Raw genomic sequence first — 19,960 nt, forward strand, 5'->3', positions numbered from 1 at the left:
AAGGCCAGGCAGCAGAGAGGAGGGGACTGAGCTTCAGGCTGAGGCCTCTAGGTGCTAAAATCTGTTCTAAGATAGACCTTTCTGTACCCTAAGACTTTCCCCCTGTAGGGATCTCCCTTTGGAGGTTACTACCCCCCAGTCCAGGGTAGACATCTGTGGAGGATGGAATGTAATTTTGGCACTTGAAGGGTCTGAATTCAAGTCCAGAGGTGTCATTCATAAAGTATGTGTGTCATTCATTCACCAAACATGCCCTGTTTCAGGTCCTGCCTAGTCCTGGTATGGGTGAAACCTCTGAGAAGGACAAAGAGACAGGCATGGTCAGTGTGAGCTCATGAAAGACTGTGCTGTAATGGGTACACATGACTAGAGAAGTCAGAGAAGCCCTCTTAGGGGGAGTAGATCCTTTGGAGAACTTGAAGAATGAGCAGGATGAGCTTGTGCAAAGGTCCTGAGGTAGAAAGCAGTTTGGTGACATCAGAAAAACACTGTACTCCTCCTGCAGTGGCTGATGCTTTATGGGACATGAGCTCACTTCAGCCTGGTCTAGGTTAAAGTCTCTGGCAGGAACAGAAGGAGGCTACCCCACTAGGATTCTGCCATCCTTTGGGGTGGCCCAGTCAGGGAGGCCCAGATAGGCCCTGCCTCAGAGTTCCTCTGGGGCCTTCCTGATCGTCTGCTGTTGGTGCCACTGTTGGATTTTTCTAGGCAGTGTCTCTGTCCAGAACTGTAGCCGGGCCTCCTTCAGTTTCATCCCGATCCGTGGTACCAGGTCAATCTCCAAGTATTGCTCCAGCTGGGCTAATTGGGGCCAATGAGGCAGCCCCTTGCTGTTGGGGTCCCTGGGTAAGAAGAATGAATGAGAATCAAGGCCTTGATTCTATGCCCTGGCAGGGGCAGATCTGAGGCCCAAAGCCAGGCATATGTAACCACTCACTTACCCTGTGTGGGCAAACTGGCTCCATTGGGCCATCATGGTCAGGCTCAGCTGCTTCTCCTCTTCTGTGGCCTCTGGGAAGGCTGGTAAGAAGAAAAGATATGGATCAATTTAGGTGGGGCCTGGAGAATATCCAAGGGTTCCTGGTGCTGTCTGGAGACCTCTGTTCCTGAAAGACCACCCTGGCTCCTTGGAGCATGGTGGCTTAAGGATTACATGTCCTTCTGTCCTTACCCAGGAGAGAGCTCTCATCTGTGAGGAAAGGACCCCCCAAAACAAAGGCACTCTCGGACCCATGGTCGGCCTTCACCCAGGCTGGCTTGAACTTCGAAAAAGAACTGGGTGGATGTTGGAACTCATACAAAAAGACGGGGCATCCAGCATCTGCAGAGAGAGGTAAGATCTGAGTTAGGTACCACAGCTTAATCAGGTCCTCTGGCCACACAAACTTGCAGTGACATCAATCCTAATCATAATGGTGAAGACACAAGGATGAGCAGCAAGCACTCCTCAGCTCTTGATGGGACTGAGTACCTTTTTCTTGTTGATTTTGTTTGTATGTCTGTTTTGTTTATTAGATAGTTTCCATCTAGTCAGATTGGCCTCAGACTCACTATGTAGCTGAAGATGACCCTGAACCCCTGATCCTATTGTCTCTACCTACTGAGTGCTGGGATTACAAGTGCAAGTCATCACACCTGGCCCAATTGGGCGCTGTTCTGTGTGCTGCATCATGCTCAGCATGACCTTTGTATTAGCTTCCACTATGCTCCCATTTTACAAATGAGGAAAGTGAGGCCCAGAGAGAGGCTCTGTATCTTGCCCAAGGTCACAAAATTAAGAATTTGGGACTATTTGGGACTGGAGAGATGGCTCAGTGGTTAAGAGCACTGACTGCTCTGGTAGAGCACCTGGGTTCGATTCCCAGCACCCACATGGCAGCTGTGAACCATCCTTAACTCCAGTTCCAAGGGAATCCGAAGCCCTCTTCTGACCTCTGTGGCATTGCATGACACGGGTACGCTCACTTACATGCAGGCAATATACTCATACATACAAAATAAAAATAATAAATAAAATATTAAAAAAAAGAACTTGGGACTATTGTAAAACTGTGCCAGGCTTGGAGGAAGCAAGATTTCTTCCAAAAGAAGCACTGAAAGAGGACCAAATTGCTCATCAATTGAATGAATCCCCAGTTGAATGAATCCTTGAGAAAGACTTGGTGATGGGACCTGCTGGGGACATTTGATACATCACTGTATCTCCCTGAGCCTCTGTTTCCTCTGTGAGGGACTCTGCTAGAGACACCACCCACTGCTGTGATTCTACACCCAAAGATAGAGGGGCTTGGAGGTGGAAGCAGGGCATGGGTTGCAAGGCAGACTCAGGGGACTCTGTACCTATTAGCAGCCACATCACCTTTGATGATAAAATAACTGTTTGAGGTTCAGGGACAGACTTACCTCGGATGTTTCTTGAGAAGATCAAGGTGGGAATGACGAACATGACATCACCCAGCAACTCTTGCAGGGCATACCTTGTGGCTTGTGCATCTGTGTCATTGTCTAGGTATTCATCTATGACAATGGACATCATCTCAGGGGGCACGTCCTGGGACAAGAGGTCAAGCTCAGGCATGCTCAGATTCCACAGCTGTGTCAGACCCTCCTATGGAGTCTCATACCCTCCAATAGAGCTTCTTTCACATCCCAGAGGACATCCACCCACCTCCTTGCCTCCTTGAGTATTCCTATCAATAGATAGTAGTTAGGTAGGAATAAGCTCAAGTCTAGAGTTAAATGTTAGCACTGTGGCCACTGCTGGGCTGTGTGGCCTCAAGCAAGTGTCTGAAGCATTCTGATAGTCAATGTCTGCCTGGCAATGTTGTTTGGAAGCTGTGCTGATTAGTTTTTGTCAACTTGACACAAACCTAGACATACCTGGGAAGAGGGAATCTCAAATGAGAAATTACTACGTCAGACTGGCCTGTGGGCATTGTCTGTGGGGCATTTTCTTGATTGCTAATTGATGCAGAAGGGCCCAGCTCACAAGGGGTGCTGCCATCCCCTGGCAGTTAGGCCTGGATTGTATAAGAAAGGCATATGAGGGACTGTAGAGATGGCTCAGCAGTTAAGAGCGCTGGCTGTTCTTGCAGAAGACCTGGGTTTGAATCTTATCACCCACATGGTACCTAACAACCATCCTTAACTCCAGTTCCAGGTGATCTGACTCCCTGTTCTGGCCTCTGCACGCATTGCACTATACGAGTACACTTGCATACATGTAGGCATAACATTCATACACATAAAATTTAAAAAAAATTTAAAAATAAAGTTATTTGAGCAAGTCAGTAAGCAGCAATCCTCCATGGTCTCTACTTCAATCCCTGCCTCCAGGTTCCTAAGCCTTGAGCTCCTGCCCTAGATTCTCTTGATGATGGATTGTAACCTGTAAGATGAAGTAAACCCTCCCCCAAATTGCTTTTTGTCAGTGTTTTATCACATCAACAGAAAATCAAACTAGGACAGAAATTTATGTGAAGTCTGTAACACAGAGTATGATCTTTAAGCGGGTGCTCAGTTGAAGATAACTGGAAAATAAATAGAATAAATGAGGGGGTGCTCCACAATTCCAGAGACAAGTGATGAGGTGGTGTGAATGGGAAGAGCCCTGAGGCTTCCAAAGAAGGCAAAAGGACACAGGTGGAGCACTGCCTGGGTACCTGCTCCCTGGTCAGCTCTTCACAGACTGTGTCCAGTCTCCTTAGAAGAACTCAGGTGGGTGGGAAGCATCATCATAGTGAAGACATAGGCTCAGAGGTGCCAGGAGAACTAGGCAAGTGATCAGGGCTGAGATCTGATCTTAGGTCCATCTGACTCTATACCCGACACTGAGATCTTAACATTTGCACTCTGGGGTCAGACCGAGCAGGCTCAAGATCTGTTTCAGTTTCCTTGTCTGTTAAACAGGGATAATGACAGTCCCTACTTCACAGAGTTGCAGTGAGGACCAAGGAGGATAAATGCCTATCTGCAGGCTAATCGTGGCACAGTCCTGGGTATCTAGGATGTGCTCATGAAGAGGTGGTCTCCATGGTGACAGGGATGATATTGATAATTTTCCTTTGAGAACCACATCATCTCACGTCAAGAGGTGATTCCTGGAACTAATCTCCTAATTATTTTTGTTTTGTTTTGCTTTTATAGATAGGATCTTACTATGTAGCCCTAGTTGGCTTGAAATTCAGTGATCTGCCTTTGCCCCCCGAATGCTAGGATTAAAGATATGCACTACCATGCCTGGCTTGCTCTTTTTTTTTTTTTTAAATAAATCTTTAGACATTTTTTATTTATTATTATTTTTATATTTCATTTATTTTTATTATTTTTATGTGTATGCTTGTATTGCCTGCATGCATGTAAGTGCACCAGTATTTTGCAATGCCCTTGGAGGATAGAAGAGACCATTGGATCCCCTGGAACTGGAGTTTCGGACAGTTGTTAGCTGCCATGTGGGTACTGGGATTCGAACCCCAGTCTTCTGCAAGAACAGTCGGTGTTCTTAACCTCTGAGCCATCTCTCCAGATCCTTATTTATTATTTTTATGTGTATGAGTGTATGTGTATTGCCTGCATGTATGTAAGTGTATCTGTATTGTACAAAGCCTGCAGAGGTCAGAAGAGGGTGTCAGATTCCTCTGGAACTGGAGTTATGGAAGATTGTTAGCCACCATGTGAGTGCTGGGAATTGAACCCAAGTCTTCTGCAAGAACAGCCAGTGTTCTTAACCTCTGGGCCATCTCTCCTGCCCATCCTTTTTTTTTTTTTTTTTTTTTTTTTTTTTTGAGACAAGGTCTCACTTTGTGGTCCAGGTTAGCCTGGCACTCATTATATAGGCTGAAGGGTGGCCTTGAACTTGCAGCAATTTTCCTGCCTCAACTTCTCAAATGTTGGGATGACAGGCCTAAGCCACCACTCCTGGTCTTTCTAATTTAACAGAACTAAAATTCATCAGTTGGGCCAGGGGCCTTGATGGTTGGTGAGCAGCTGTGGGATTGGGATGGAGACTGCTGCACTGGGTGCCCAGCAGCCTTCTCCTCACCATAGCAGTCAAGTAGGGCCTCGACATCTCTAGCACGTCCTCCCGGCTCAAGTGTTCCACCTTATCCAAAATATTCCAGACCTGTGGGTACAGATATCAAGGCTCTCTCAGTACAGCCCAATCACTGTCCTCCATCCAAGAACATTGCCAAACCAGTGTCCACAAACTCATGATAGAACCATGTATGGTCAAACTCACAAATCTATGCACTCCAACTGAGAAATCCCTGATTGCCAATGAATGGAGGTGCCTAGGAGAATAGAATCATATGCAGCAGACAGAGGCCAACAGCAGCACCACAGAGATTTGTTCAACATTTTCTTTCTTCTTTTTTGGTGTGTTTGTGTGTGTGTATGTATGTATGTATGTGCTTCTGTGCACATGGATGTGTGTATGTGTGTGTGTGTGTGTGTGTGTGTGTGTGTGTGTGCATGTTGTGGCAGGTGTCTTCCTCAATTTCTTTCTACTTTAGTCTGTGAGTCAGGGTCTCTCACTGAACCTGGAACTGGCCAATTTGGCTAGACTGTGACTTCCAGGGATCTTTCTGTCTTCACTTCCCCAGCACTGGGATTTCAAGGAATCAATGCCATGCCTGAGTTCTTTTCTTTTCTTTTCTTTTCTTTTCTTTTCTTTTCTTTTCTTTCTTTTCTTTCTTTCTTTCTTTCTTTCTTTCTTTCTCTCTCTTTTAAAAATATTTTATTATTTTTATTTTATGTATTCAGTATATTGCCTGCATATATGAAAGTGCACTTGTGTCATGCAATCCCCGTGGATAGCTGCCATGTGGGTTCTGGGAATCGAACCCAGGTCTTCTGCAAGAACAACCAGTGTTCTTAACTGCTGAGCCATTTCTCCAGCCCCACAATCCTTTTTTTTTTTTAAGCTCAATGACAATTTGATCAGAGTTTAAAGAAAACTCCCCAGGCCAGGCAGGCTGTAAATCTCAGCAGCTACCTGGAGGAGGAGAATGGAGGAGAGAAGGAAAATAAGCCATACTGTGTGAGCCAGCATGGAGGTCAGATATATGGTGGGCAAGCAGCTGCATGGCAGACAAGCAGCCATATGGTGGGAAGGGGAACTTTAGAGAAAGAACAAGGAAGTCCAAAGTATTGGGGAGGCCCAAAGCATTAGGGAAAACATGCTTAGAAAATAGAGAGAAGAAAAGGAGAAGTTATGCTTTTCTGAATAATTTAGAAAAGTGGGCAAACTTACAAAGCTGTAATAAGCTACTGTGCTAGGGTGGGGGTTCTGGGAAGGAAAAAGTATATTATCTTATTAAAGGACTAATTATTCCACTTCTCTCTTTAGCATGGCTTAAGGTGAGCCTGCCTTCCTAGGGATGGTCTTATGGCCAGGTGATTGACCCTGCCCAGTTGGAATGTTAGTGTTGTGAGGTGCTTCACCAGAGAAGACCACTCAGACAGTTTTCCCAAATGAAAGTCTTTCCTGGTCCATGACTACAGAAGGGTGTCTAAACCCAAGTGCAGCCCCGAGCCATTTCTAGGGTAAGTTTTTATACAGAGAAACCATACCCAGGGGTGAAAAGTTTAAGCTCCCAAGTTTATATGTACAAATGTTCCCTTAACAATTTCTATTCTATTAAGCAACAATTATTATTTTGCGGAAGCAAGCCAAGCATAACCTACAGAAGCCATAAATCTGCAGTTATCAGGTGCACTCCAGAACGTGCTGACCTGTTCCTGAGACAACTGAGGTCCTGCTTATGTGTATTCCTATACCCTGGGCCAACTGCCTGATAATTTCAGAGACTAGAGTCAGTCTAAGCTTTAACATGGCATAGCTATGGTCAAGAAGGTGCCATATCACATTAGGTCTCCACCCAGGCCAGAGATTCAATTTCCTTGACAAGAAGAAGTCTTTCTTTAATGGGTCTTCATAACCACTCTAACATTCTTCCACCCTGCCCCCCCCCTAAAATCTAAGAATTAGATCAAAGATCAGAGCCCCTAAACACTTCTGGCATCTCTGAGCTCTGGCAACATCCAGGCTGCCAAGAGGTCCAAGGACCTTTTTGATTTTTTTTTTTGGGTATTTTTAAGACAGGGTCTCCCTGTAGCCCCAGCTGTCCTGGAATTCACTTTGTAGACCAGGCTGGCCTTGAACTCATAGAGATCTGCTTGCCTCTGCCTCCCGAGTGCTGGGATTAAAGGCGTGCACCACCATGCCTGGCTGACCTTTTTGATTTTTAAACCAAGAAAGAAACTGGTTACTTTTCTTTGGGATCTTTTTATCCTAAACTGCTAGCTAATTTCTATTCCTTCCTCTGAAGAGGTTATCCTTGAAGGAAAATCAACCTGACAAGTGATTGAATGAACAGACAATCCCCCCACCCTGCCTCCCTACCCCAGGAGGGAAATATACCTATCTTAGAACATAGGGCCCCTAGTAAAAGACATCTGGTTTCTTATCAGCCTCTCTGTAGATCTGGTTCCTTTATCAGCCTCTCTGTAGATCTGGTTCTTTATCAACCCCCTTGTCAGAACTCCCCTTGTCTCCTTCTCAGATCCCAGAGCACGGTACCACCCAAGAAGGCACAATTCACCTTCTGGGATTCTGGGAAGGAATCCCTTTCTGGGATTTTATGGGTTCACCTATAAATCCCAGACCTCCATTCCCAAGGGAATAAAGCTATTTGCATCTGTTGAGGTCAGATTCAATTGCTACTTCCTTTATTCTCATGTTACCTTCTCATCCCAAATTCTAACAACCCTAAATGACATTTTGGAATGTGGTGTGATGATTCAGTTTGAAGAATACTAGAATCTGACTCCTTGAGTTCAAATACCAGATCTGCCACTTAGTACGTTTATGAGTTACTTAAACATCCTGTGCCCCAGCTTTCTAGTCTGTGAAAAAGAAATAGCAAGGACCTGCTTCCATAGGATTGTTGTGAGGACTGAATTAATGTGTATTTAAGCCCTAAACATCAAGGAGGTGCTAGTTATTAAACCTCATTGCTTTGCTGCCAGGCTCTGTGTTAATCTATAGAAATTTCACAGATGAGCAAACAGGGCGTGCTAGTCTATCTCAGAAGGTGACTTTGTTTGGAGAAAGGATTTGTAAAGGTAACCAAGTTGAGTCAAGAGGATCACAGAAGCAATTGTTAGAATGGAACCTTATCCAATATGATTGGGGTCCCTGTAAAGGTAAAATTTGGACACAGAGACAAACTCACACAGAGGCAAGACAATGTAAAAACAAAGGGTGACTTTCTTCAAGTTGAGGCTAACAGAAACCAGCCTGGAATTTGATATGTAGACCAGGCCGGCTTTGAACTCACAGAGACCCACCTGCCTCTGCCTTCTGTATGCTGGGATTAAAGCTATGGTTTCTGACATTTTGATTGGTTTCCATTACTGTGAGATGACACCTTTCTGTTATTTAAGTGAGACAGTGTGGCAGTGACATGAAGATAAACAAACTAGTGAGAGAGAATTGGGAGTTCAGAAATAAACCCTTAAATTTTCAATTGATCAGTTCTCAACAGGGTGTTGAGAAAACTCAGTAGGAAAAGTTTTTTTTCCCAATAATGTGGCATTGCTTAGCGGTGCACTGAATTGTTAGTTATAGTGGTCCAAACCACAGTGGCTCACATGACAGAGTGAAGAAATATGACGGGACTCTTCCTTTGTGGGAAGGTTGTGCTCGTTAAAACAGTTGATGGGCTGGGGGTGGGCTCAGCATGCTTGGGCGGCATGCTGGAGGTCCTCAGCATCATAGGAGAAAAAGAAAGCAATTTCTGTAAAGATAAGTAGACAAATGAAAATTTTAGGATTAAACAAGATGCTCAGGGTTATAGCATGGTGTGGACACTCTTGTGGGGCGTTTTGTGCATCCAGAATGGATTAGAAGGCTCTTGGCCCTTGATGTCCCCAGTGTAAGTGCTTAAAGCTGCCTGAAACCTGGGAGTCTTAGGCAGTCAGTCTTGCAGGCACAGAGTCACTCTCCAGTCTCACAGAGCATGGTGTATAAACCAGTCATCAGCAAGAATATGCTGTGGATTAGTACAGCCCAGAAGACCACTTTGCAAAAGCTGCATCCTCAATACAGAAATGTGCTTTGTGAAAACAAAGTTGAATAAGGGACTTTGAGTAAGGGACTTCAGAGTTTTGACTTGAATAAGGGACTTCAGAGTTTTGAAGTCTCACTTTTCTCATCTACCAAATGGGAATGACAGGACATGGCATTACTGCCATGACGTGCTGCAGAGAACAGCCTGGGCAGGGCCTTGAAGGGGAACAGGTGCCAGAGGACACTCACCTTGAGGAGGAGCCAGCCACATTCATGATTGTTGACCCCTATAAGGTAGGGCACAGTGGGGAATTGCCTCTCACTGAGGAGCTGCTCAGGGTTTTTGGGGAAGAAAGAGCCATCAACTGTATAGGTAATCTTCACACGTTCCTGTAGGAAGGAAGCAAGATAAGACACTGTCCAGGATCAAACTTCAAATGATAAGACCTCAGGGGTCATTCAGCGGTGTGCCTGAGGGAAAATGAGGAAATGGAAATCCCCAGAGTTGGGAATCCTGGGAGGAGTCAGGGGACCTGCTGCTCCCCAGCAGATCTCTTCCCTTTTCCCACTATAGGTGAGACCCAAGTTTCATCCCAGACTGGTGACTGCCCCTCTGATGGCAGGAGCTGGAAAGGACTCCTCTGGGCCATGGCCTGTTACCAAAGTAGTGTCATACCTTGTTAAGGAGCAACTCTTCTCCTTCCTTCTGCAGTAGGCACTGCACCAGCTCAGCAGAGGAGTCAGAGCTGCAGCCCAAGGATTCTGCAAAGTTCTGGCGACAGACAGAAGAGTGTTGTCTCCCTCTCAGCTATGCACCTTGATTTCTGGCTCACTGCTTCTTATATTGGGCTATGATGTCACTGATTGGGCCTAAGCCTGATCAGAGAGATATCCACCCACCAGAGAAACCAATCCCTGTGTTTCTGTCCTCTTCGCCTCTCTGAGAACTGTGTCCTTTTCTAAATCAGTACTGCTTGCATCATAAGCAAGAACATAACATTGGGGGTAGGGGATGTTCAGGGTGGGAATATCTGGTAGAGAGTGGAGGGATTACTACGGGTGGAGCAGGGCCAAAGGGGCTGGTGGGAGCTGCGGCTGGAGGGACAATTTCTAGAGACAGAGGAGGATTGAATTTTGTGTTTTGAAAATCTCTCCCTCCATGGTGAGATTATGGGGAGGGAAGCCATTGCTCCTGTTCAGGTTAAGAGAGGCAATGTGCACTGCTGAATCATCTTGCACCCAGGGCCCACTCCTTCACCACAGCTGGGATCTGGGGCCAGGTGAAGTAACAGTCCTAGCCTCTGATCACTCCCTCCACAAAGAGCTGACTCAGCACAGTCCGTTTCCCCTTTGATAATGTTAGAAGATAAATAGACCCCTGCACCCCAGACCCACTGATATAGGAACTGTCTCAGTACGAGCTGTTTCCCTCAGATAAGTTTCATAATGTATAGACCCCTTATCCCATGACCCAGATCCTGGCTGATGGAAGGGAATGGAAGGGTGCAGTTTGACAGAGGCTGTTCTTTCCTGATAAGCGCCCCCCGCCCCCCACCTAACTTGTTTTAAAATATCTTCCTGCCTTCCACATCCCCCCCAACCCTTTATAAAAGCCCCAGTCAACAGCCTGTAAACTGTCAGCTCCTCTATCCTGAACTGGGGACTTTCCTGTGCGTTTCCCCTGCCAATAAATCCTATCTCACTGGAGTTCTTATCTGTGTCCTGGTGGTTTCTCCAAATCTTTGCCTTGATTTACCTATCACCTAAGAATGCCTCTGGGGAAGGGGCTAGAGATGGTCTGCTCAGAGGTGGCCTCCTCCAGGAGCAATGCCTAACTGTTTACTTCTACTACTAGTTATTTCCTCTGAGCCTATAGGGACTCCTTTGTAGTGACTCCTCCCTCCCCCGACCCAACCCAAAGGTAGTACAGGGTGTGGTGTGGTGTGGAGGTAAATGTGGTACAAGAGAGTGAAGGAAAGGCAGACCTGAATTTCTGGCCAGGGGTTAGTTTCCCTCATTTGCTTCATGGTGACAACCCCACTCTGGGATATGGCTTTGTGGAAGAGTCCTGAGGACATTGGAGACAGGACCTGGGATAATGAAGAAGGCAGATGACCGTTAGAAGAAGCAGAAGGTCTAGGAGGTCTGGGGCAACAGGAGTCCTCTCAGACCTGGCCACAATTGTTAGTTCCCTGTGGTGACTCACCAGGGCAGAGACAATGAAGGAGCCAGCAGAGTTACCAAAGATGGTGACAGAGTTGGGATCACCCCCAAAGGGGGATATATTTCCTTGCACCCATCGTAGAGCAGCCACCACATCTAGCAAGCCCTGGTTGCCAGGCATGTGTTTGTCTCCAGTGCTAGGGGTAGGGTGGGTTAGTGGTTAGTTCAAGTTATCTCCCAAGACAGATTTTCTTTGCTTACTGCAAATTTGCTTTGACTCAGATACCAGTGCGCTAGGGACTCCTCTGCCCCCCAAACCTGGCTTGGCTATGAATAATGCTTGGTACCTGTTCACTCAGTAGGTGCTGTGGGCAGATGTAGCAGGACAGCCAGCCAGGGCTTGGCTGTCAGTTAGCTATTAGATTATGTTACTCTTTGTCCCTGTTCTCTGCTTGGACTCTAGCTTCAGCTTAGAAACTAACACCCTTTGCCCAAGTTCAATGTTCAGTTCTGGCTTTTTTTTTTTTTCCGAGGTAGACTGTCACTATATAGCCCTGGCTTGCCTGAAACTTGTTATGTAAATTAGGTTGGCCTCAGACTCACAGAGTTCCCCTGCCTCAGCCTCCCAGCTGCAGGGATTAAAGGTATGTACCACTACACCCAACTAGTTCTGGCTTTGACTGAACCCCTTCCCATAGTGGAGACTTGGGAAATACCAACTGTGCCTCAGAGAGCAGGGATGCAGGTGCAGGGCCCACTACCCTCAGATTCTCTCTCTCTCTCTCTCTCTCTCTCTCTCTCTCTCTCTCTGTGGGTACATGCACATGTGCATATGGGTATCTGTGGTGTGTGTGCATGTGGAAGACAGTGATTGACATCATACATCTTCCTCAGTTGTGACCTTTATTTTTTGAAACAGGGTTTTTTTGTTTTATTTTTAGGGCTCTTTTTAAAAATTTTAATTTTTTTTTTTTTGGTCTTTTTGAGACAGAGTCTCCCTGTAGCACCAGCAGGCCTGGAACTCACTATGTAGACCAGGCTGACCTTGAACTCACAGAGATCTGCCTTCCTCTGCCTCCTGGGTGCTGGTATTAAAGGCATGGGCCACCATGCCCTGCTGAAACAGGGATCTCTTACTGAACCTAGACCTCATCAATTTGGCTAGCCAGTGCTGGGATTAAAGACAAGTGTAGCCACACCCAGCTTTTATATGGGTGTTGGGGTGCGAATTTAGGTCCTCACACTTGCATGTCAAGCACCAACTGAACCATCTTCCCAGCCCCTCCACCTTTAGAAGCCCTGTCCACAGGGCTGCAATGCCCTCTTCTAGAGTGGCTATCTTACCTGAGGAAGCCAAAGATTCCAAGACGGTACTGGACTGTGACCACCACCACATCCCCATAGGCAGCCAGGGCTGATCCATCCTGAGAGGTGGCAGAGCCAACTACTAGAGAGCCTCCATGGATCCATACCATGACCTATAGAGATGACCATGAGGCAGTGCTCCCCCTCCCCCAGCTTCTGGGATTCCAACCACCCACCTAGCAGCCCAGGAAATTCTTAAGACCTCTGAGATGGTTAGTTAACAGGGCTGCAGAGGGGCAGATGGGCATGGTGGAGCTGGAGGGGTGCATGGGGGTCCTTTGGGCTGCACACCGGCCTCCTGGCCCCTGCAGTGGCCTCAGCAGGGCTGTAGATGTTGAGGATCAGGCAGTCTTCGGAGATAGAGAAGATACGATGCTTTCCATTTAGGGTGAATCTGCTGTTGTTCATTCTCTTTGTATCCTGCAGGCACCTGCAGTCAAAGGGCATCCCAGGATGAGCTATTAGCCCCACACACTCTGGCAGCCAGCCCCCACCATCAATTTGCCTGCTTGCCCATTTCTGCCAGGGTACTCACATTGGAGGATTGGTGCTGGCATCTCGCACACCTTCCCAGGGCTGTGCTGGGCGTGGGGCTGAGAACCGGAGAGGCCCCAGTGGTGCCTGAGCAAAGGGGATGCCCAGGAAGACATTCACTAGGCGCTCTGTGCCCTTCACATTCACCTGGTGTCCTCGCACACGACCCAAGTGGGTGTCCACTTCAGGCTGAGTGACTTTGGGTCCTGAGGTCAGGGAAGAGGGATCATAGGGTGAGCCTGCAGCTTCCATGAGGGAATGGGTGAAAGACTTTCAGAATGAAGGAATATTTGCTTTCCCAGCATCTATTTTTAAATTAAAAAAAAATTTTTATTTTATGTGTATGCATGTATTGCCTGCATGTAGGTAAGTGCATCTATGTTGTGCAATGCCCTCAGAGGACAGAAGAGGCTATTGGATCCCCTAAAACTGGAGTTATGGGCAGTTGTTAGCTGCCATGTGGGTACTGGGATTCGAACTCAGATCTTCTTCAAGAACAGCTAGTTTTCTTAACCCCAGCGCCTATTTTGTTAGGCTCTGTTCTGTGCCTTCTCCACACAGCATGCTGGCTAACCAGGCCTTATGGCCACCTCCATGATTTTTTTGTTTTGTTTTTGAGACAGAGTCCAGGGCGCTCTTGAACTTGCTATGTAATGGAGGCTGACCTTTAACCCCAATCCTCCTGTTTCTACCTTCTAATTGCTGGGAGCACAAGTGTGTGCTACCAAACTTGGCTCTCATTCCTGTGATCACCCACACTTCCTCTTTCCTGCCTGGGCATCAAAACAACTCTCCTCCAGGCTGAATCAGACCTCCTGCTGACTTGAACCTCAGATTACTAAGGTGCTAAAAGGTAGTGATAGTCACATTTGTATTTTCTGTATTTTGATGCTTTGCATCTGGAGCCTGGTTGACATTGGGGGTCTGCTTAGCGTGCCTCACCTATTCTTGCTCACTTGTGGAAGCAAGAAGAAAGACTCTTGCCCAGTTTCCCCTTCCTCCTTTCATTGCCTGGTGGCTTTTCTGTGTGGCATTATGAGGTGGGTTGCACCTCAAGTTTCCAGGGAGCTGTGAGTAAGCTCCCTTCATGGCAATCTTGTTTGTTTTACCATGACTGATTAAAATAAATCTTGGGTCCCCTTCAAACATAAGGACAAGACTGGGGTAGAGCTCAGTGGTAGAGCACTTGCTTAGTGCCCTGGATTCGATTCTTAGCAGTATAAGAAAATGAAGAAACAACAGTAATGATGACAAGACACACACACACACACACACACACACACACACACACAGAGTCATGACCCTGTTCTGGTGATCAGGTGATTCAGACAAGGGCAGAACCCCTGCTCAGACAGGATGCACAGCTCCTGCGTTTCTCTACGCTGGACCCCTTCCCTAGAAGACGGCTCACTGTCTCTCTGCCTCATTAAAAAAAAAAAAATTAATTAAAAAAATTTATATGTGGCCAGGCGTGGTGGCGCATGCCTTTAATCCCAGCACTGGGGAGGCAGAGGCAGGTGGATCTCTGTGAGTTTGAGGCCAGCCTGGTCTCCATAGTGAATCCAGGGCAGCTGGGGCTACAGGGAGACCCTGTCTCAAAAAGACCAAAAAAAAAAAAAAAAAATTTATATGTATGCATGTTTTGCCTGCATGTATGTAAGGGCACCCATGTTGTGTATTGCCCATGGAGTCCAGAAAGCCTCAGCTCCCCTGGAACTGGAGTAAGAGATGATTGTTAGCTATCATGTGGGTGCTGGTAATTGAGCCAAGGTCCTTTGGAAAAATAGCCAGTGCTCTTAACTGCTGAGCCATTGTCCTAACCCTCTTGCCCGACTCTTGTCCCCTCCTTCCTCAGTCCTCCCACTGAGCCAGAAGCCCCCACCCCATAGTCTCAGTGAGTTTGTCTTACCAGTGACTGTGGCAGGAAATGCCAGGAATAGACAGGCCACCCAGACTAGGACACTGGACTCAGCTTGTACCACTATTCCCATGTTCCTGGTTCCTCACAACTGTGGATAGAAGTTGCACTAGGCTAGAGAAGATCTTCCCTTTATAGTTCCTCTAATCTTGTGAAAACCAATATGGTCCACCCCATTTGGTTGGTGGCCAGCCCTGGAATTCAGTGTCCTGTGCTCTGACTGAGCAGGGATCAGAGTAGGAGACTCTCCGGGAGAAGCCTTGGTGATATAGCTCCCTCTGGTGTTCAAATTCCAGCTCTTGATTGACAAGGTGATGAATGCCTATACTTGCAGTCCCCACCTTCAGCTGAATTCCAGGTTAGCTGTCTTAAAAAAGAAAAAAAAGTACATACTTCCAAGATACATGGCAAGATAAGATAGGCTAAATATTTCTATTCCGAAAGGAATAGGCAAAGTGGAAAGGAATAATCAGTCCAAAGCAAGACTGAAACCCAGTAGTGCAGAGATTCCGTCCCAAACCTCCAAGCCCAGAATCTTATGCACATTGCAATGAGGGATGTGTCCTAAGGCCCACTGCTTTACTGGTACATGTTGGTACTTTTCATAGGCTATACACTGGGGTTTGTGACTTTCAAAGCCTAGGGTGGCAAATTGCTGTTTTCTCTACCTTTCTAGGGTCCCCAGATCCTCACTTTGGCTCTACTGGGCATTACTCCATTGGGAGAGCCTTGAAGGAACTTTGAACCTGCAGAAAAATTCTGCCTCATTTCATTTTTCTTTAAAAATCTCAAAGGGAGCCACCATGATCCCATGTTTGCATTCTGAAAGCAAAAAGATCTGATACCACATGCTCACCATGAAGGTCTTTGGAAGATGTTAAGTGTGGCCTGGATCTGCTTGAATCACAGCTACAGTATCTGCAGAGCATGTCACTAGGATGTTGGAATTCCAAGGTGATTGATTAGAAGAGCCTGTAGACAGAGAACTTCTAGTCTCTTAGCCAATGGTAGGAAGTGTGTCCTTCAGGATTTCTGACATGTCCACAAGGCATGCTTTCTATTGTCCTAGACAGAAAATCGATTTATATATTTACCTATTAATTTTTGAGACAAGGTGTTGCAGTGTAACCTGAGCTGGTCTCAAACTCATGATCTTCTTCCTTCTTTAATGCAGGGATTATAGGCTTGCTTCTCCACATTTGTCCAAACAGGAAATTCAAAGGCACTCATCCTGAAGGTCAGGTAAGTAGAGTTGGCATCAGAAAATGAGTGGCTACAAAATTTCTTACACTATCATTTCTTGTTTGCCTCATTCTAGTCCTATATTTGAGATCCACCCATGGATACCAGGCCCCAATCCTTGCTTATCTCCTTGGGACAGCCTCTTCTTCAACTCCAGTTTTTCCTGTATCTCTCTCAATAGCTGCAAGCTCACCTCCATCAAAGAACGACACTGTTCAGACCTAGGGATTTAGCTCAGTGGTTTGAGTGTCTGGTTAGTATGCGTAAGGCCTTAGGTTTAATCTCCAGCACCAGTAAAACTATATTTTACTATCCAAATGATTCTTTGTCTGCTGGCTTTTAACCATTCTCTCTCTTGTTTGCAGCAAATCTAGCATCGTCTGCTATTTATGTCTACTTTCTTCCTGTCTCCCAAGAAAGCATTACTACGGTGATAATGCTATCTTGCTCATGTTTTACTGAACTACTAGCATATTCTGGCCACTTTATTATTAGCCATTGTTCTATAAATATTCTTCTGTAACTCTAAGGGGTGTGCTTTCGGCACTCATGCGTGGGTGAAGAAATAAGAGAAAAGAAATAAAACCACACGAATCCCCTGGTCTTTTTTCAATTCCGTGATAATCCATTCAGGTCCCGTGGCTGCCCCCTGGTAGCCATACTAACCAAAGGCCATTTCCATTTATTGAAATCCTAAGTGTTCACCCCGTGGACTTTCAGCTTCTACCCTCACCTTCTTTTCTGGCTTCTCTGGTCACAGCTTTCTGTTCCTTCGTCTTCACTGTCAACACCCTTATTGGACTTGTGAGCACAAGGACAGTAAATGGAGTGACTCTTGCAGAAACATGGAGGGTCCCTGGGGTCTTGGAGGAGCTTCAGGAGCAGGATTGCTCCCCACTCCACAGGATCCACCGGTCCCAGCCCCATCTGATCTTGCTAATTAGGTAAGACGGCTAGGGAAACTTTTACTCTCTGTTTATACAAAAAGAAATGGAAGCATACGCCAATGATAATCACCCCTGAAAATGTTCACAACTGTTTTATTTTTGATATTTACTGATTATTTTTATTTTATGTGTATGAGTGTATTGCCTGCATGTATGTAAGTGTACCCATGTCATGCAATGCCCTTGGCGGTCAGAAGAGAGTGTCGTATGCCCTGGAACTGGAGTTATGGACTATTTTAAGCCGCCATGTGGGTTCTAGGAATTGAACCCAGGTCCTCTGCAAGAGCAGCTAGTGTCCTGAGCTGCCGAGCCATCTCTCCAGCTCCAACAACAGCTTTACTAATAATAGCTCCCCCTCAAAAAAAAATTCATTCAAATGTCCATCGGCTGATGAGTTGATAAAGTGTGGTGTGAACAAACATGGAAAGTTACTCTGTAATAAAAGGAATGAATCACTCCTTAAATCTCAAAGGCATTATGTGAGGTGACAGAGCCAATCTCAAATGAGTCTTTTTATATTGTGCTAGAAAAGACCGACTATAGCAGAGGAAAACAGTTAAGTGGTTGGCTAGGAGCAGAGTTCAGGGAAATGATTAACAGAAAGAGGCATGAGGAAGCTTTTTTTTTTTTTTTTTTTTTTTTTTTTTTTTACTTTTAATTTTAGCTTGACCTACAACTTCACTTATTTATGCAGAATAACAGAAGTTGACACATCTTACATTAGATAATGGGAAAATCAGAATAATGATCATGTTCTCAGAGGACAGCGAGAGATTGTCCCCATGTTTTCTTCTGGTTTTATGCATTCAGGTCTTACATTAGAATCTTGAGTCTATTTTCAGCTAATTTCTAGTATAAGGGTTCTGTTTCATTTTTCTGGCTGAAACTGGATATCCACTGTTCTTATGACCATTTGTTGAAAATACTGTTCTCCATTTTAAAAAATTATTTATTTATTTATTATTTATTTATTTATTTAATGTGAATGAGTGTATTGCTTGCATGTATGTAAGTGCACCTGTCTAGTGTAGTTCCCCCGGAGGTCCAAAGAGGGCATTGGATTCCCTGGAACTGGAGTTCCAGATGGTTGTTAGCTGCCCTGTGGGTACTGGGAATCGAACCCTATCCGTGTCTTGGCATTGGGGTGGAGGCCATTACGTGACAAAAGACTCATGTTGCTCATGAGGCTACCACCCACAAGGGGAGCCTTGAATAGGGATCCTCCTCTGGGAGGTTGAGGAAGGGGCATTCTCTCTCCCATGTTGTGCAAAGTTGGACCAGTACTTCATCATCCTCCTGCTCAGCAGCAACTCCTCCTCAGTGAGGTCAACTGCAGACAGGAGGACACCCCATGCAGCTGCCTACTCACACCAGCCATTGCAGCTGTAGCCTGACCCCGGCCCCAGGCCTGATTCTCTTTCTCTCTATCACCCAGGATCCAGGCCCTGCCCTTGCCCAGGCTGTCTCACCCATCACAATTTCCAATTGGATCTTCCCCAGGCTCATTCCTTGCCCAGTAGCACCTTCTTCCCTCTGACACTAAAATGTCATCTGGGGAGCAATCAGCTTCTGTGGGTGTTTAGGCAAGAAGTCCCCATGCACAACACCAGCTATACTCTTGAAGGCCTGAGGGAATATTCAAGGTCAAGCAGCAATGTCACATTCTAGAAATTTCCTGATATTCTCTGGTTACTTTATACCTATTCCTGGCTTATCCCTAAGTAGTCCCATGTCTGGTTCCATGTGTTCACATCCAGTACTGCCAAACAGCATGGCCTAGAGAGGAGATATCTGTGCTCAAGAAGCTGAAGGTTATGCAAGCCTTCTGCCCCATATAATATGGCCACTCTTCCTCCATATCCATGACCATTGGGTCTCACCTTGCTAATTGCATTTCCTCTTCTCTTTTCTGCTACAGGCAATTCACCAGGGCCTCTGAATCTACCTGCTCACATCCAGACAAACTGGCCACTATCTGTAAAGGGATCAGGCAGGGGCTGGCTCATCTTTCCAGTCAGGGAAATAATGGTTTTACCAACACTCTGGATGAGTGTATGTGTGTATGTGCCTCCCAGAAATCTAATTGTGTGAAGTGTAACAGGTATGAAATTGTTCTCACTTCCCTGATGCTGAGAGGTGACAGCCAAAGGAGCCATCCTACCTACTCACATGGTTCTGAACATGATGGGGTATCCTGAGTGCAGTTTTACTGGTTAGAGATGGACCTTTTGAAAGAGGCAGTTCTGCATGGGACAAAAGAGGGGTGCACCTATCAGCTGTATCCCTTTATGATCTGTTAGTTACAGTTGGTGCTAACATCATTGAGTTCAATGTTCCTATCCTGTGGGACCATGTAGACTTTTTTCTTGATGTCATTCCCTAAATAATACAGCATGGTAATTATTTATATAACATTTATATTGTATTAGATGTTATGTTATCTATGTTCATTAAAATATGCATGCATAGGTTACATGAAAACACTAGCGATTTAATGTAAGGGGTGTGAGAATCTGCGTATATGGGTATGTGATGTGGGGTCCTGGAGCCAATCCTGATGGATACTGGGCACAACTATATTCTTTCTGAAATTTGGTGCAAGACAAAATCTTATTTTATTTATTTTGTGGTACTTGAGACGGTCTCATGTAGCCAGTCATGCTTCAAATTTGCTATATAACAGAAGGTAGCCTTGAAATTCCTAATTCTCTTGCCTCT

At 45.8% G+C, this 19,960-nt stretch overlaps 1 protein-coding gene and 1 long non-coding RNA gene across 4 annotated transcripts; one reads left to right on the forward strand and one right to left on the reverse strand.

The window, feature by feature from the left end:
* Positions 1-327: 327 nt before the first annotated feature.
* On the reverse strand, positions 328-15,151 carry Ces3 (carboxylesterase 3). Of its 3 annotated transcripts, XM_008839118.2 has the most exons (13): positions 15,045-15,151; positions 13,137-13,341; positions 12,893-13,031; positions 12,581-12,714; positions 11,280-11,433; positions 11,059-11,163; positions 9,750-9,845; positions 9,323-9,463; positions 5,042-5,122; positions 2,404-2,551; positions 1,172-1,321; positions 942-1,020; positions 328-842 (listed from the first exon to the last, which is right to left on the reverse strand). In XM_008839118.2, exons 1-13 carry the CDS (start codon positions 15,124-15,126, stop codon positions 647-649), a joined length of 1,710 nt encoding a protein of 569 aa, XP_008837340.1. In that variant the 5' UTR covers positions 15,127-15,151; the 3' UTR covers positions 328-646. The 3 variants fall into 3 exon arrangements, with proteins under 3 accessions (XP_008837340.1, XP_029422319.1, XP_029422320.1); XM_029566459.1 differs by lacking the exon at positions 5,042-5,122; XM_029566460.1 differs by lacking the exons at positions 12,893-13,031; positions 13,137-13,341; positions 15,045-15,151 and adding an exon at positions 12,804-12,822.
* Positions 15,152-16,218: 1,067 nt separating this feature from the next.
* LOC115071378 lies at positions 16,219-19,571 on the forward strand. The gene is made up of 3 exons (XR_003850463.1): positions 16,219-16,295; positions 17,056-17,239; positions 19,161-19,571. It is a non-coding gene; the product is annotated as an uncharacterized LOC115071378 (long non-coding RNA).
* Positions 19,572-19,960: the final 389 nt, after the last annotated feature.

Source organism: Nannospalax galili, unplaced genomic scaffold (genome assembly GCF_000622305.1).
Source record: "Nannospalax galili isolate Female #2095 unplaced genomic scaffold, S.galili_v1.0 scaffold799, whole genome shotgun sequence".
NCBI classification, from domain to species: domain Eukaryota; kingdom Metazoa; phylum Chordata; class Mammalia; order Rodentia; family Spalacidae; genus Nannospalax; species Nannospalax galili.